We start from the raw sequence: 17562 nt of genomic DNA, 5'->3' as shown, positions 1-17562 counted from the left end.
ACCCTCCTTCCTCGCCTGCTGGGTCCCACAGCGGGAGCCTTTTCCGAGCTCTGCCGGGGTCTGCGTGGACACCCTGGCCGCGTTGACAGAGCATCTTCCCCTCGTCTCCATGTTCCTTGTGACGTTGGCAGGCGCCCCTCAGGCTGGTTCCTGGATCCCTCGGGCGGAATCTCATCATTCGGAATGGCGCTGGTGGGGCCTGTTTATTTCTCGGCTTATAGTAAGTCACGGGCTGAGCCTCGTGGCCTGTTCTTAGCAGCAGCGCGGCCTTCGCTGCGCTGGGTTTCCTGGTGGGCAGGGTTGCCTGGGAGAGCCGGCACCTGCTGCGGAGGAGAACCAGCAGGAGCAACCCCGGCGCTCGCTGGGGTCTGGTTTTTCCTGAAAGCACGATCAGTGTGATTCCGGCCTCTACCTGTGACGTCCGAGCAGTGGCCAGAGGGATGTCGTCTGCAGAGGTGCCAGGACCGTCTCCGGGGTGATTGTCACGTTGAGAATCAGCAGCAGCCTACGTGTCCATCCACCGGAGATGGACGCGGTTCCTTGCTAACCCGAATTGCCTTGCACCGGGAGCATATGTGGTGGATGCGTGTCCTCGGGCACGCTGCAGGCCTGTCATAGATACAGGGCACGCGGGTGAGCGCGTAGCTGTTCAGATTTTTTTTTTTTTTTTTTTGGCGGTACTGGGGATGGAACTCAGGGCCTTGTGCTTGTGAGGCTAGCACTCTACCAGCTGAGCCATCTCCCCAGCCCAACAGCGTAGCTGTTCAGAATGAAGGTGTGGGTGTCGCAGGCAGCAGTGAGTCCCGAGGTCCTGGTGGTGGTTATCACCAGGTGGGAGGAGAGGGGGAGGCGGTAAGGGGTCCACGGGCCTCGGACTCTGCGTAGAATGAGGCCTCCTCACAGGCGCTTGCAAGACCCGAAGGAACGGGGTAGTTACAGGTCTGGGACAGCCAGGCGGGTGAACGCCTTCATTACGCTACCCTCGCTTTCCTGACTCTCACGTTCAGAATACTTTATGATAAGAAATGAGGACTTTTCTCTTTGCAGTACTGGAGATTGAGCCCAGGGTGTTGAGCATGTCAGGCGAGCCCTACCGCTGAGCCACATCTCCATCCAGCCCAGAAATAAAGGGTTTTTTTTTTCTTTTTGGTACTGGGGATTGAATCCAGGGGTGCTCACCATTGAGACACATCCCCAGCCTCTTTTTAAATTTTTCATGTAGACACAGGGTCTTGCTAAGTTCCTGGGGGCCTTGCTAAGTTGCTGAGGCTGTCCTTGAACTTACATCCCCTCTGCCTCGGCCTCCCCAGCTGCTGGGATTACAGGTGTGGCCACCACACCCAGCATAAGTAGAGAAGTCTAAACACATGGACAGGAATGATAAATGCCCAGTTCAGGCTGGTGGCTGTGCATGGGCTGTGCGTTTGAGATATGGGCTTCCCTGGGCTTGTGACGTCCACTTCCTTTCCATTTTTCAAACTGGATCACAGGGACAAACTCTTACGATCTGATTTGGCTGACTGTGGGCTCACTGCCGTGTCTGGGCTCAGGGTGACAGCATGCTGCAGAGCCCTGGGCAGGACGGGAGTCCTGAGTCCCGCCATCCACAGCCTGGAGCTCAGGAAGCACGGCCCAAGTCACACTTGAGTGCCGCCTCGGAGGAGGTGCAAACCAGGGTGGCAGGAATGAGGGAGAAGGGAGGCGAGAGGGAAGCGGAGAAGGCAGGTGCCCAATGCCACTGGGCTGGCCACCGCCTCACGCTGTCCCCGCCAGGCAGGACGTCCCCAGATTGGAGACGCTCCCTGGGGGGGGGAGGAGTGGGGAGGGATTTGTTTCCTGGCTCTCCTTTCCCCTTTCCGGTGGGTCAGAACTGAGTTCCCGAGGACTTGACGCCCTGTCCTCTGGAGGGCGCCATCTTGCCCATGTGGCCCCTGCTGGGAGGCCAGCTGCTCTCAGCTCAGAAGTCATGCAGGAGTGAGGCCCCTGTGCTGGCCACAGGCCCTGGGCTCCATGGCCCCAGGGGAGTCTTGTCTGAGTCCCTGAGGTGGCCTTGGCAACGGCAAAGCAGACGGCCACGGCAGGGAGCCCCTTGTCCAGGGAGCCCGAGGCAAACAGGAGGTGCCTCTCTTCTGGGTTAAAACAGGGAAGGAAGGAGAGCGGCTTCTGTGGGGGGGACTTTGCAGGGAGAGGGGGGGACTTTGCAGGGAGAGGAGGGGACGTGGAGCCACTCTGGACCAGTGGCCCCTCTCCTTCCTGGGGGCCCTGGAGGAATGACATTCCTGTCTTTCTAAAAACATGTGCTTCATTACTGCGACTGACTGGTAGTGTGTGTCTGTGGCACCAGGGACGTCCCAGTACTGCCTGCAGTGTGTGCTGACCAGGTCAAGGCACCAGGCGTGCCTGTCACTCATGGAGGGTCCCTCTGTTGGAAACAGGAGACGCCCTCTCCACTCGTGGTTTTGAGAGACACTGAGGATGCTGCCCCCTCTGGTCACCCTGCTATGCCCCAGAGTGCTAGAGGTCATTCCTGTTGTCCAGCTGCCCCCCTGGGCCCAGTGGCCACCCTCCCCCAGTGCCCTACCCCATGCCCTCCCCTGTCAGCACTAACCACCATCCCACTCTGCTTCCGCGAGATCGCCTTTTAAACTTCCACACGTGAGTGGTTGCCCTTCCTTCCCAACATTTCACTTGGCGGATGAGGAAAGCTACGTCTCCATGGAGACCCTCGGGATGAGTTTGGGAAATGTCCTTGGGGGTCAGAGGAGAATCATGAAGACCCTGGTAGCAGCCGGGGTGGGGAGAGGACTGTGTGGCCGCAGGGGTGCTCGTGGGTGCCCAGGGAGCAAGGGTGCCGGGCGGGAGGCTCCCGGTGACGCTGGTCAGGGAGGCGGTCAGGAGGGCTGTGGGCTGGGTCAGCCCGGGGAGTCCAGGTCTGACCTCCCGCCTTTCCCGTGTCCCTCGTGCTGACTCTCAGGACGTCCTGGGGCGGAATCTCGAGATCCTTCAGGATCCAGCTGTTTCTGCTCGGCTCTGCTGCTGTGGTCCTCTCACCTGGGTCTCTGCTCCGGTGACTGTCCCAGCACCCCAGGTGGCCAGAGTCCGGCTGTGGCCCTCCTCTGCTCAGCCACCCGCCTGGGTGCCATGGGTCCTGCCATGCTGCGTGGCCTGCTCTCCGCCTGTTCCCGGGTCTTCTCCCTGCTGCCCTCCACTCTGGCCACCTCTCCAGGGTCTCCCTGCCCTCGCTCTGTCACAGCGGGCCATGCCTGTGTGGGGACTTAGCATGGAACTTTCCCTCTGCTGGAGTGTTGTTCCCAGGCTGCCCACAGCTGCGGCCTCACACCTGTGTCTTGGCTCACGTGCTCCCTGGGCAGCTTGGTCCTCCCAGCCTCCATGTGTGAGCCTCACTTCTCCCGGGCCTCCCTCCGCTCGCAGGAAGGTTGGCTACCACCCTCCTGCTCACCACGTCCCTCTCTTCACAAAGGGCCAGTGGTCCATCTGGGTGCCCGTGGATGCAGGCACACCGGGTCGGGGTCTTTGTCCTGTGGTCACGTCCTAGCTTCTAGAGCAGCCCAGGGCAGGCAGCCCCGAAGGCGACACGTCTTGGTGACGTCCGTCCCCGTGCACCAGAAACGTGGCAGAAAGAGAACCGCGAGTGAGTAGAGGTGAGGGGAGCTGGGACCTTCTCTCCCTCCTGGGGACGCCGTCTTCTCCTGGGCTCCTCTGCTGGACACTGCCACACGCGTCCTGCGGGTCAGGGCCACCATCCTGCTATCCGCTCGGCTGTGTGTTTTTCCAGCTGTCTGCGTCCGCCTGGTTTCTGTTAGTGTTGGAGGCAGCCCCTCTGTTCTTGGGACGGGTCTTCTGTTATTGTCTGTTACTGTTCTATTTCCATCTGCCTTTTGATTTCTCAGTAGCGCAGCCCTAACCTGGCATCTCCCAGTTCTTGACCGACCATGGCGGCCGTTCACGGAATGATTTTTATCCGCCATAGGGCGACGTGGCCTTCATCACCCGGCTGGTCTCTGACCCCAGACCCACAGACACGGGGGCCTCCATTTCCTCCTGCCTCCCTCCTGGTCGCCCCTCTCCCAGCGGCTGTAGGATGGTGTAGGCTGCGCGTGTGTCCTGGCCCTCGCTCGCTCTCGGGACTCACCTGGGATTAGGTTTCTGGGTAGAATTCCGGAGGCAATTATCTCCCTCTTCTGAGCTGCCCTCTTAATGCGGGAGGCCTGGCCAGGTCGGGCCATGCTGCCGATTTCAGATTCATTCTCAAGCTGGAGCGGGTGAGGCTTTGAAATCATCTTTTTGAAGGTGCAGACTTATTTTCGATAGAGAACCAGCATATTAAGACAAAATGAGGGAAGTGGCAATTTTGACCAATAAATTGCTTCCCGTGGATAATGGGATATTTCTGCAGCCGCGGTGGAGAGTGGTCTCTTTCGCATCAGCCCCTTATCAATTATCAGGGAGGCAAATGGACTGGAAATAACGAGGCAGGGAAGGCAAGAGAGGGGTGTGTGAGGGCTGCAGGTGGCTGCCCGGTTCCCTCTGCACCTCCTCCTCCCACACTGCCCTCCCACACCACTGAAGCCTCAGCTGGCCGCCTCTTGCGGCGTCCTGGCCACGCGCCCTTCTGCCTGAAAACACTGGAAGTGAGGCCAGCTCCCGTGTGCTCCTGGGTGAGGAGGCAGGTGGCTGGGTTCAAAGTGAGTGTCCCCGCAGCAGCGGGTCCCCTGGCCTGCAGGGCACTTGCTCTGACCCCCACGGGCCGTGCCCTCCGCCTTGCCCAGGAGGCCCCGCACAGGTGACTTGGTGAGCCTTGAGTCTTTTAGGGCTCAGTTGCCCGTGGTCTTCTGCCCTCTGTGGGCAGCGAGGGGTCCTGTGGGCCGGTTGTGGGCACTCGAGCTGCTTCCTTCTCAGGTGCTACCAAGTGGATGAACGAGAGACTTGGGCCAAGACCATGACCCTTACTGTCCCCGAGCCCTGCGGGGGTCACTCTGGACACCGGCAGGAAGACGCTGCCTGCCTCCATCCCCTTCTTCCTCCCTGGCAGAGGTTGTCACGGATGAAGGGCAGTGGCCAGCGGCTCTGGGCAGGAGGTGGAGACCTGTGAGGACCAGCTAAGATCGGCAGGCCTGGGGGAGCCGCCGGAGCAGAGGCCTCTCTCCGTCCTCCAGGATGGAACAGCCTCCTGGGGGGGCAGGAGCGTCCTCCTGAGAGGGCAGGCTCACTGTTTGGGAGACGGTCCTGCTGAGGTGGGTGGCTGCTGATGGCAGCGTGTGTGAGTGACCACTCTGCAGAAGGCTCACTGCTTCAGGGATCCCTTGGGCGTCCTGGGATGAGCTGGGAGAGGCCAGGGTGGCCAAGGACAGCCTGTGACCCGAGTACATGTCCCAGCGAGACCCGGCTTGTGTCCCCAGGGGAGCCAGGACATGGGTGAGGCCACGGTCCTCCGAGTGTTGGCCCTGGCCCGTCCTGGGTGGGGTGTGTTAATAAACAGGAAGGAGGATGGTGTCGGGGTGTCGTGTCTGGAAAGGACGCCTGCGGTTTCCGGAAGCGTCTGTTTGGTCAGAGAACACCCAGTCACATTCGACCTCAGTAGGAAATGCAGGGTGAAGCAGGTCTGTTGGGGAGCTGCTGTGGGATGCAGCTGGGGCCCGGAGCTGGTCGAGCTGTCTGGAAGTGGGCGTGGAGGACGCAGGTGCAGTCAGGGAGCTTCTGCGTGTGCAGCAGGCCTGCCACGGTCAGGACCTGGACTCTGGCCCTGGCGCAATAGCAAGACCTGGGTTTCACACCTCTAGCTTTCGGGTTGCTGCAGGTCTAGGAGAGGTTTTGTTTGTGCAGGTGCGGATTATTCTCTGCGCTCTGGACGTTGACTTGCACAGTGTGGAGTGAGAACTGAGTGGTACTGACGTGACCACGATGCTCTCAGGGGCTCTGCTGCTCGTGGGCACACTCGACGCTGCCTGGCCCAGCCTCACCTCCTGTCTGGGCACTGGCCTCAGGTTCCCGGGAAGGTGCTCCTTGCTGCTGCGGGAAGAGGCTGCTGTGGTGAGGAGACCAGGCCTCCCTCTGCTGCTGGGGAGTTTGCTGGACCCTGGGATGTGGCCCTTCATCTCAGGACCAAACGTGGTGACCGGGTGCTGGCCTGGAGGGCAGGAGCCTCTGCAAACTCCCCTGGGTTCTCGAGCTTGCAGGGGCCATGGGCTTGGGTCTTCCTTAGGGCCACTCATAGTCCGTGACCACCCTGCAGTCTTTTCCCAGGTGTACGATAGTGCCCCCTACCCTCGGGGGACACGTTCCCAGACCCCCAACAGATTTCTGTAACCACAGACAGCACCAAACCCTGTGTCCAGTGTTTCTTCCTGCACATAAAGAGGATGATAAAGTCTAACCCCACACCAGGCTCCGTAAGAGATTAACAGCAACGCTAATAGAATAGAGCAGTTACAACAGTGTGCTGTAATCAAAGTCACTTAGAACTTGTGAGTTGTTATTTCTGGAATTTTCCATGGGATGTTTTCAGACCCTGGTTGGCCGTGGTAACTGAACTGCAGACAAGGGGGCCCTGCTGTATTCTGACCTGTCTGTCTTGCCTCGAAGCTGTTCCTGTGATTCTGGATCTTGAACTTCAGTAACTATAGCCCGAGGGATAGCTGGGTGACAGGTGTGTCTCCTGGGCTAGGGACCTTCATACTGAGAGTTGATGGGGTGTGGAGGAGGGTGGGAAGGACCCGCCTTAGGGAGGAACCTCCGTGACGTGTATCATATGCCTCCAGAGCAAACGTCTCTGCCTCTGGGCACCGTGATCCCTTTATCAGGGAATCATCCCACAGAAACGAATGTCAAAATAATCCAGTAGTCATTTATTTTTGTGTTTGTGCGATGCTGGGGGTGGATCCCAGGTCCTCACACGTGCCGTGCCGGCCTCTACCCCTGAGCTGCATCCCCAGCCCACACGACCGTTTGTTTATGTGCAAAGATTTCCACTGCAGCCTTGTTGAAAATTGGAGATGATCTAAGTGCCCCACACTGAGTTTGGAGAAGTCGATTTTGCTATAGCCAATTGGAATTTTGAAATACCAATAATGTGGAAGATTGAAATGAAAGCTTAAAAATATAAAGTGATACTGAGAGCATGACTCCTAATTTAATGAAGAACGTGTATCGGTAAGCTCGGAATCAGTGCCCCACTATGCCAGTGATGGTTAGGGCCACCTGGTGAGTCGTGGGTGACTTTTTTCTTTATGTATTTGGGGGGCTTCGTTTTGGTGCGGGTGCTGGGGACTGATCCCAGGGCCTCGTGCATGCCAGGCAAGAGCCACAGCCACAGGTGTAACTTGGAAATTGCAGCGAGTCCTGTGCTGGCCGTCTGAGAGGCCGGCGCCCGGCTTGCCTTGTGGGGTGCAGAGGTCTCTGTCCCTGCGGAGGGGTCCCCCGCCACCGTGACCAGAGCAGCCCTGCCTCCCTGGACGCTTCCTCTCTCTACTTGGCATCTGCCCGGAGGGCCGGCCCTGTGGGTTCTGTCTTCATGGTGAGGCTCCTTCTCTTTCACGTTCACATCTGATCTGAGCACCTGTCAGCCCTGTGGGGACTTTCAGCCGTCACTGGCCAGGGTGGGCTTTCCTTGGTGGGCTTTCGGCACTCTCCGGCCAGGGCGGGCTTTCCTTGGGGTCTTTAGGCCCTCTGTGGCCACTGCGGGCTTTCCTAGTCAGTCTTGGTTCTGATTTGCCTTGTTCTTTTACTGCTGGTGAATTTTCCACTAGCTTCGGCCTACAGCATGCAAAGTCAATTCAGTGTATCCGTCAGGGTGTAAAACCTGGGGGCAGATGGACTCTCCACTTCTAAACCTCAGAAGCGCCCCTGGCCTCCCCACTGTCCCTGCCACCCAATTTATGAAAGAAATGCTGACTTTTCAGGACCTGAGATGCTTCGTCTTTGTGCGTGTAGTCTCACCTCCTTATAAGGAGGTGACAGTGTTCGTCTTCCAGAACGCCAGGCAGGAAGGGAGTTGGTCTTCCACACACAGAGGCATGACTGTGGCCTTGAGATAGTGGGAGGGGCCGGAGCCTGGGGACCCTGGCACACACGACAGGCCTGCTCTTGCTGGCCCCCCAGCCTCCAGCCCAGGCCTGGGAGCCTCTTTCCACACCTCTGCCTCTTGACCGCTCCCAGGGTCAACAGTGACTTGCCCTTTGGCAAGAGGGTGGTGGGCCAAGGTGAGTCTAGGGCCCCAGAATCTGGGGAATATGCAGATTTGCAGGAACCCTATTCGGTCCTGGGTTTTAACCTCAGCTCAAGTGTGGTGAGCCCACAGGCCAATACTGCAGTCAGGATCCCAGGGAGGGACACCACTGTGGCCAGCCTGTCCCCTGCAGGGGCCTCTGACCGGGGCTCCGGTACCCCTCGGTCCCCTCCACCCTGGCCCCTGTCTCTGCACGGCGTCCTCTGCCCCTGGGCTCCTGGAGGCTCCTCCTCTTTCCCAGAGTTTTCTGCCTCATTTTCTCCCTCAACTCCTGTGTCTTCCCCGTCAGGGGACACGTTAAGTGCTTTAAGTCTCCTAAAGTCCTTTGTGGAACCAGAGTCCTCTTAAGCAGACAGATGCAGGACGGGCCTGGGGACCGAGGGCCTGTGGGGGTGGGCCTTGCGGCTCTGCAGCCTTCCTCTGGCATCCTGGCCTGTGCAGGGCAGGCTTGGGCTGCCTCACCCCTGTGGTGACGAGGCCCAGGAGCAGGCTCCCTGGAATCCTGCTCAGAGGGCGCCAGGAAGACAGAGCAAGGTCCTAGAGGAGGTCATGCGACCCTGTGGGCCTGTGGCCCCATGGGCCAGGCAGGAGCTGCCCAGCCTCTCTTCCCAGCACACTGCCTCCCGGGCCCTGCCCCATGCGCTCCCCACACCCTGCCTGGGCTGCATTTCCCAAATGACGCGCACCATGATCACACTGGCACTCCACTCTCTGGGCCCCAAGTGGCTCTCCACGCCACCCCATCCGTGTCCTCTCCAATGGCATTCTCCACACCACCAGCCGGCAGACTGGCCAGGCATTTCCAGCTGCTTGCAGGCAGTGACCACCTGGACCTGTGCTCAGGCCTTTGTACTCAGAGTGGCCCCAACCCCGTTCCCGTCCCTCCGCGAAGCCTGTGCTTCCTTCTGAATCCTCCCCATTAATGTCACCATGCCTCCCATCTCTCGAGCCAGAAACTCTGGGGTCATTCCACAACCCTGGACCCCTGAGCCTGCTCTGAGCATGTCTGCACCATCTCTGAGGAGTCTCCTTCCCACAGGTGCTCTGCTAGGGCGAGGACTTAGCTCCAGGCTCAGCCTCTTCCCCCAGACCCTGTGTCAGCCTCCATCTCCTGTCACCCCAGGATGACACCCTGATGCTAGAGCTCTTGGTTTAAAAAGCTGATTGTTCTCCCCCTCCTCCCTCCTCCCCCCTTCCCCTCCCCCATATTCCCCTCCTCTCTCCTCCCTCTCCTCTCCCTCTTCCCCTCCTCCTCCTCCTCCTTCTTCTTCTTATTATTATTATTAAAATCACTGAGGACTCCCTGTGGCCTACATCAAGGGTCACAAACCTCAACTAGGAAAGACCAGAGTGTAAATACTCTCGTCTCTATGGGCTGAGTTTGTGTGGCCCGTGTTCCTGTCCACCTGTGTGTAACACCAGGTGTTAGAAGCAGCGAGTGAACCTCACCCAGGCCAGTGTTCCAGTGAGACTGTTGATAAGCGAGGTGGGCACAGACCAGCCTTGGTCAGCAGTGAGCAGACTGGAGCCCCGAGGCTGCAGAGGCCCTGCCGTGCGGCCTTCGTCCAGTCTGCACCCTGGTGGGGCAGCGTCCATGTTTCTGCACCCGCTGCAGAGAGCTTCCGAGGCGTGGCCTCGTCCCAGCTGGTTCTCTGCACTCTGCCTCCTTGGTGTTGAGACTCCAGAGCTTGCAGGGTGACCTCCTGCAGCCCTTGTGGCCAGGGTCCCTCAGTGGCACGGACTCTCGTGGGATTTTGCACAGACGTATATTATTGCATCTTTCATCCTTGCTTAGGAATATCTGGTCACCCCTCTGTCTCCAACTAGTACACTGGGTTCTCGCAGCCTGGAAGTTCTTTTGCTACCTATCCTAGCACAGCCTCTGGCCCACAATAAGAGTAAACAGCAGCTGTTTGTAGACTAATCGGTTGCATTAGCCATCTTCAGATATTCTTCTTTTTTGACCTTCCTTAGAGAAGGTGGAAACCTTCCACATTCCTCGTACCATTGGCTCAGTCCCCACCCGATACGTGGCTCCCTCTGAATAGAGACCTCGGTGTGTCTCCTGCCCTCTGGCGCCTCCTCGCTGGTTAAGTAACGCCTTGCCCAGCCTCGCTGAGCTGCAGTCTCCAAGTCCACCTCGGTGACGTGTGTCAGCAGAAGGGGGCTCCTTGTTAATCGCGCCCTCACTCGATGTGCTCACAGCCTCCATTCTTCCTCCAGATACACTTCTCTATCTGGGATGGCGCTCGGAAAAATCGCTGCTCTTCGTCACTGATTGAGCCCTGCGAGTGTCAGCTGATGCTTCAGAGCCAGGACACTGGCCAGCTGTTGTGACCGGCCGCTGTCAGACATCATCCCTTGTCTGAGAAGTGGGTCTGTCTTCTCTGAGGCAGGGCCCCTTGTCACTGTGCCTGCCTGAGTGGGCTGTGTCCTCAGGAAGGCTCACGGAGTGGAGGCCGGCGTCTCGGGAGGCAGAGTGTGAGTGGAGGGTAGGGGTGCATTTTAAGAAAAAAGGGGCGACTGGCAAAGTGGGAGGAAGCCCATCCCCTGGGCTCCGTCCGGAGCAGGATGTTTGCCATCGGGCCTTGCTGGCCTCAGGACCATGCACGTCCCTCCAGGAGGAGAGGCCCAGCTCCCCTGGGAATGCAGACTTCCATTCTGGACAGTTTCACAGGCAGAGACTGGATTCTTTCCAAAGATGCCCTTCCCGTGTCTCTTCCGTACTCCAAGCAGGGACAGTCGGGTTGGCCTGTCCCCATGACAGGCCTCCCTGATTCACGGGTGCCTTGGGGGTGGCAGGGGGGCCCTCCTACTGCCCACCGTGTTGTGTGAGGCTAAGAAGAAAAATGGAGTGAAAGACCAGAAGCATCACTTGCTCACGAGACTCGGAAGCACCTGGGACCCAGGCCTACAGGGACAAATCCCAGTGGAAAGCCCACGAAGTTGCCGGCTCTCTTCTACAAGCAAGATCTGTGGTCCCCTCTTTCCAATGGGGGAAGGCGGCCAGGCCCACTCGTCTGCCAGCCGTGCGCCTGGGCCCCAGGCAGACGGTCCCGCCTGCTCCGCTGTCTCCACTGGTTTTATGGGCTTCGTTCTCACACCCTGTACTGCTATTAAAATAAAACGAGGCGCGCATCACGTGTCTCCCCAGACTGCGAGACTCATTTCCTTCCAAGCAAGCCTCTGGTTGCCTGGGTTTTCCTTACCCGGAAAGATGGAATCTCCAGAGCTTCCCGCTGCAGACTTCCCATTTCATACCCTGTGTCCCGCCTTCTCTGCTATTTTGAAAGGAAAAGGAGTCAGTGCCTGCTTCTGCTCTCTCTCCACCTGGGAACCAGGAGCAGCTACTCTGTGCAGACTGAGGGCAGCTTTGACCTACTTACCTGCTGGCCTCTGGGGAGAGGACCTGGCTGATAGATGTCTGCTCCATCCCACGCTGGGCTGCAGGGCTGGCTGGGCATTTCTGCAGACCAGGCAAACTGGGAATTCAAAGCCTTGGAGGAACAGGGCTGCCCAGTGGGCAGTCCTGGGTGACCCCCACCACACCCCACTTCTTGATGTGCCTGATCCTCTAGCCCAAGGGGGAGGCAAGACTGGCAGCAGCGCAGACAGCTGGGTGGGTGCAAGAGGCGCGGCAGCCAGTGTCCTTGCTTCCAGGTGTGCTCTCAGTGCCCCCAGGCCCCTCAGGGTGTCCAGTGTGAGGATGTGAGCTGGACACCACATGGGATGTACCGGGAGACCTCAGGAACAGGACTGGGCCCTAGCAACACAAGGGAACCATCTCAAAGGGCGACGTCAGGTGCCCAGAGTGTGCAGGATGGATGTGGAGATTATGTCCTGGAAGGAGCCGTCCAGAGAAAGAAGGGCAGGGCCCAGCCTCAGCTGGCCTCCACGACCCTTGCTGTGGGTCGTGGCTGACAGTTTCTCCTGTCGTGTGGCCTGTCCTGGCCCCAAGAGGCTGGAAGGAGCTCACACCCAGCCCATTCTTCAGATGGGGAAGTTGAGGTTGAGGGGAAGCCTGCCCAGGTCACTGGGCAGAGCAGAGACCCACAGCCGTGTGGCCCTTCAGGAGACCCTGCCTCTGTGCGCCGCCTTCCCAGGGGCCAGGGTCTGGGCTCCACCTGCACAGCTGTGGTGTCCCCACCCCGAGTACTTGTGCCTGTTCTCCTGAGAATACCTGGGCCTGGGTGGAAAGGATGTGCCCGCTTTGGGTCCTCTTGGGCATGACTGTTGAGGGAAGGCTGACAAACACAGACACATTTCCCGATTCAGGATTTGGAACTGGAGGGAAAAATGCATTCTATCGTGAAAGGAAGGGGTGGTGTTTTGAAAAGCAGATCAACAGGGTATGTTAGAGAACAGTTTCCTGTTCTTCTTTTGAGCACTTTAACTGTGTCTGCAGATCCACAGAAAGGAGGCTGGTAGGACTTAGAGGACTCTGCAGCCAACCCGGCCCATTTTACACATGAGCAACTGGGGCCTCCGGGTTTGGCTGCAGACTTAATTAGCTACTGCGTCTGGCCAGAAGCCCCGGTCCCGGCTCAGGCTGGTCTTCTCTCTGCGGGAGCCCAGTTTTTTACAGAAAGCATTCAGCATGCTGAATTAGTATTGGTAATTGATAACAAATTGACTCTGCTTCTTATCTCCTCTGACTTCTCCGTTACACAGCCGTCTGTCTAGCGCCTCTGCCGGGGGTGGGTGGGGAGCATACACAGATGTTCCTGAGACACACGAGGTGCTCGCAGCCAGGGAGAGCCGCGGTCTCTGTGCAGTCTGGGTTTGTAGAAGGGTCGTGTGAACGGAGCGAATATAAGGTGGCTGTCCTGAGCAAAGGCATTTTGTGGAGGCCTGGCCCGTGACGTGGCCCTGAAGAGGGATACGATTTTGGCAAAGAGGCAGGGAAGTCGCGTCAGGTGGAAGAACTAGGTGGAATAGTAGAGTCATCTCAAAAAAGGCCCCCAAGGACAGCAGGTCCCACTCCCTGGAATTTGTAAACATCACAGTGGATGACGGTCTTTCCAGACGTGTTTAAGTCGAGGATTTTGAGATGGGGAGGTTATCCTGGGTCATGTGGGTGGTCCCCATATCAGCTTCGCGGTGCTATGACCAAAGTTCCTGACGGAATGACTTAGAGAAGGGAAAGTAACTTGGGGTTCACGGTTTCAGAGGCCATTCTATGGTTGGCCCACTCCCTTGCTCTGGGCCTGAGGCGAGGCAGAATGTCGTGGTGGGAGGGTGTGGTGGAGGGAGAAGAGGGAGGGAGGAAGAGCAAGGGACCAGGGACAGAGTGCCCACCACGGCGCCGACCCGCTGCCTCCAGCCACAGCCTCCCTGTGGGAGTTCCAGGTTCAGAGGATCGACCCCTGAGAGGCCTTGGCTCCCACGACCCAATCATCTCCCCTCTGAACCTTGCAGCGTTGTCTCATGTGAGCTCCTGGGACACTGCCTATCCCAACTGTTACAGTCCCTAAATGCGAACGTCCCTGTAAGAGCAGTCAGGGGAGACGTGGAGCGGAAGAGGGAGGCAGCACTGGGCTGCTGCGGCCACAGCCAGGCACCGCTGGTGGCTGCTGGGGCTGGAAGAGCGAAGGATGGTCCCCTAGAGCCCCCGGGAGTGCAGCTTGGGGACACCTGGATTTGGGTCTAGTGAGTCTGCTAGGGAACAGATTCCTGTTGTGTTAAGCCACGAGTCCGTGGTAGTGGCTTGAGACGGAGCCTGTTCAGGAAAGGGCGTGCCAGGAGGAGTCAGTGAGTGGGTCAGGGACATGCGCCTGTGTGGCCTGAAGAGGGACAGTGAGCTGCCCACGCCTCTGGCTACCGCGGCTGGAATGCCGGGAGAGCAGGAGGGCTGCCATGCCCATGGATCATTTTCACTTCTCTGTGGCACTTAATGCAGCGCTCCTCGTGTGACATGTACTCAGCGCTCCTCGTGTGATAGATACTCAGTGCTCCTTGTGTGATAGGTACTCAGCACTCCTCGTGTGACAGATACTCAGCGCTCCTCATGTGACATGTACTCAGCACTCCTCATGTGATAGATACTCAGCGCTCCTCGTGTGACAGGTACTCAGCGCTCCTCGTGTGATAGATACTCAGCGCTCCTCGTGTGACAGGTACTCAGCGCTCCTCGTGTGACATGTACTCAGCGCTCCTCATGTGACATGTACTCAGCGCTTCTCATGTGATAGATACTCAGCGCTGCTAGTGTGATAGGTACTCAGTGCTCCTCATGTGGTAGGTACTCAGTGCTCCTCGTGTGATAGGACTCAGTGCCCATGACAGCCTGGCAGATGCTGGTCGCCGCCACACCTGGGCTTGCAGAGGGTTCATGGAGACATCTGGAACCTGTGCCAGGTCTGGGGTACCCAGATGCCATGGAAGATGCGCTTGTCTCCTGAGATCTCAGATTCCCCAGGTCGGGCCCCACAGGGCTGCTCTGTCCTAGGACATGCTCAGCCGCCCCGGGAGGCTGGGGGAAGTCGGCAGTGGAATTGAGAGCAGCTCTGGTTGGGGTAAAAGGCGGGGAGCTCACCTGCTGAGGGAGAGGGTCCTCACTGATAGCAGAGCAAGTTCTCTGCCAGACTCTGGAGAGAGTGATTAAAGATGCCGTCTGAGCCTTCATGACACTCGTATCGATTTGAGGTTGTTTATAGCCGTAAAACAACTGTAAATTAGAGGAGCGAAGGGGAAGCAGCCGGGTCTTAACTCCTGCCCTCCCCGGAGGCTGGCGAGCTTTCTGCAGGCTCCTGGAGCCGCAGGGACCTGTAATGTGTCTGGGAGGGGAAACAGTCTCCTTTCCCCCGGGGTTGGGGTGGAGGAAACTGTCCTTTCCTGGGAGCCGAAGCGTGACCCTCAGCCTTGCTCGGGAGGGTCCCTGGGTGGCTGGTCTTCAGCGGGGACCTCAGTCTGTGCCCACTTGTGTTCTGGACGCCGGGCCCCTGCCTGTTTCTCCTCCTGTCCCTCCATGTTCTCCCCTTCCTTCCCTTTCTCTGTGGTTTCCGCTGGCTTTCTTTCTCTGCTCTCCTCTTGTCTGACTGGGGCCTTGGTGGATCACCATTCCTAAGAGCCAGGCCTTACCCAGAGACAGTCCTCGTGGCCCCTGCGCTGACCCCGCCGTGTGACCTCGGCCTTCCTCTGCTTTCCTTGTAGAAATCCGAGAGGCCTTCCGAGTTCTGGACCGGGATGGGAATGGCTTCATCTCCAAGCAGGAGCTGGGCATGGCCATGCGCTCTCTGGGGTACATGCCGAGCGAGGTGGAGCTGGCCATCATCATGCAGCGCCTGGACATGGACGGTAAGGCCATGAGCAGCGCCTCGCCTGGACAGGCGCCCTCTCCTCAGCAGACCATGGGCTCTCGAGGCCTTGTAGCTGGGGCCAGAGACGCGGGTCGTGTCTGGGTTTATGGCCGAGGAAAGGGAATTCAGGCTCGGTCACGGTCTCCACCAGTGCCCACGGAGCTCTGGGCTGCAGGGTGGTCCCGGCTGCTGCAGGAGCCTGAGGAAGGAGCTGTTCGAGCCCCTTTCCTTCCCTCTCTTTTTAAAAGCAGCTTTATTGAACGAGAATTTGCATCTCATGAAACCCACCCGTTGACGGCACAGAGTCCATGGGTTTAGGGAATTCACAGGTTTGTGCAGCTAACGCTGCAGTCAAGTCTAGAACATTCTGCTACCCAGAAGAAACCCCACACCTCCCAAGCCCGCGCCCAGCCAGCCCAGCACCCACGCGTCTCCTCCCTGTCTCTGGGCCCTGCCTGGCCAGACCTGTGTGAATGGGAGTATCCTGTGGTCATCGTGGCTGGCTGCTCTCGCGTGGCACCGTGTTTCCAGCTCACCGCGTCCTGGCATGACCACTGCTCGCTTCTACTGATGGCTGAGTCACGTTCCAGCGTGTGGTGATGAAAGCTTCTTTTATGTCGTTGGACATGCGGGGTCTCTACGTAGGACATCACTGGCGAAGGGTCTCTCTGGAAAACGCTGCTATTGTCCTGGGGAGAGCCAGGGGAGGCTTCCTGGAGGAAAGGGACCCTTCGGGGAGGACTCTGAGGAAGGGTAGTGGTGAGCCCACATGTGCCCTGGAGCTGGAGATGGGGGTCTAGCTCTGCCTCAGACTCCCTTCTGAACGGGGAGTGTGAGTCTCCCGACGTCTCACAGGGTTGTGGGTTCGAGTGTGCACAGCTGTGTGGCAGCACCAAGGCCCTAAGAAAAGTGCAGCGGGTCCCTGGGTCTGGACCTTGCTGACTTGGGGGTGCCCGACTCCCCCTCCACGGGTGGCGTCCTTGTGAACCAGCCCTGGGCCAACCTCATTCTGGGCCCATGTGTCCAAGTCCCTACTAAAGTGGAAACAAATCCAAAAGGTAAAACGGTGGAGGAGGATGCCCCAAATGCGACGGCTCTGGCCGTTTTTAAGGTGCTTTCCCGCGCACACCACCAGTGAAACGCCACATCACATGCAGCCCCCCAAAAAGGGAAGTCATCCTCCACGTACGCACAATATGTCAAAGTACATTCTACCCTCGTGGGTGGCTAAACAGAACGAGTGAAAAAAGATGGATACGAAAACCGTGCTTCAGCCATTCTGTGTTAAGAATTTGTATCAAAGAAGTAGTCAGAAGTGTGGATCGAGCTTCCTGTGTGTTTACTGCAACTTTATTCATAACAGTGGCATATGAGATATGTTTAAGATGATAGAACAGCAGGCAGTTAAGTCAATTATGGTACATCTCTCGGACACAATATAGTTATTTTAAAATAATCAATGCTACTGAAAATTGTCACTGGTGAGTTGTCAGATGTGGGTGTGTGAGGACTTGTACACTGTTTGAAAATCACTATACACCCAAGAAAAACAATTCAGTTGCATCCATATCAAAATCCCAATAGTCGTTATCTCTGCATATAAAATTGTGGATCTACTAAGGTTTTCTTTTTGTTTTTCTCTATTTTCCTTAGTAGAGAACATTTAATAATAAACATTTGTTGATTTTATGATAGAAAAAGTTATTAAAAATAAGACAGTGACACACACACACACACAAGGTTCCTTCTGGCCTGAAGTTTGGGACCTGTCCTGAACTGGCCGTGAGCCTTCTGGCGGGTGCTCCTGTCTCTGCAGAAGGTCCAGGAGGGGCCTTCTGTCGTGTCAACCCAACACCCCCTCCTCCTCTGAACACCAGCTTGGATCCCAGCAAAGGGTCCCGAGTGGCAGGCTTTCAGTACCCTGGGGTAGAGTGTGAGGTGGGCCAGGTGATGGGGACCAGAGGAGAGGGCCACCCCGTCTCCTGGAGGAACAGATCAAGGTAGGGAGAGGTCAGCTTG

The 17562-nt window shown here is 57.9% G+C and overlaps 1 protein-coding gene across 10 annotated transcripts in view; it reads left to right on the top strand.

Annotated features, from left to right (window-relative positions):
* Window positions 1-17562, top strand: part of CALN1 (calneuron 1) — a 381358-nt gene that overhangs the window by 179324 nt on the left and 184472 nt on the right. For 9 of the 10 annotated variants that reach the window (XM_079120227.1, XM_079120229.1, XM_079120226.1 and 6 more), the window contains one exon: window positions 15398-15541. The exons of the other annotated variant lie outside the window; for it this stretch is intronic. In XM_079120227.1, coding sequence (XP_078976353.1) covers window positions 15398-15541 — 144 coding nt within the window. The remainder of the gene's footprint in view (window positions 1-15397; window positions 15542-17562) is intronic. 10 annotated transcript variants of the gene reach the window in all.

This window comes from Sciurus vulgaris (genome assembly GCF_902686455.1).
Source record: "Sciurus vulgaris genome assembly, chromosome: 18".
NCBI lineage: Eukaryota > Metazoa > Chordata > Mammalia > Rodentia > Sciuridae > Sciurus > Sciurus vulgaris.
The sequence above is the reverse complement of the archived record's forward strand: the minus strand, read 5'-3'. Positions and strand labels throughout refer to the sequence as shown.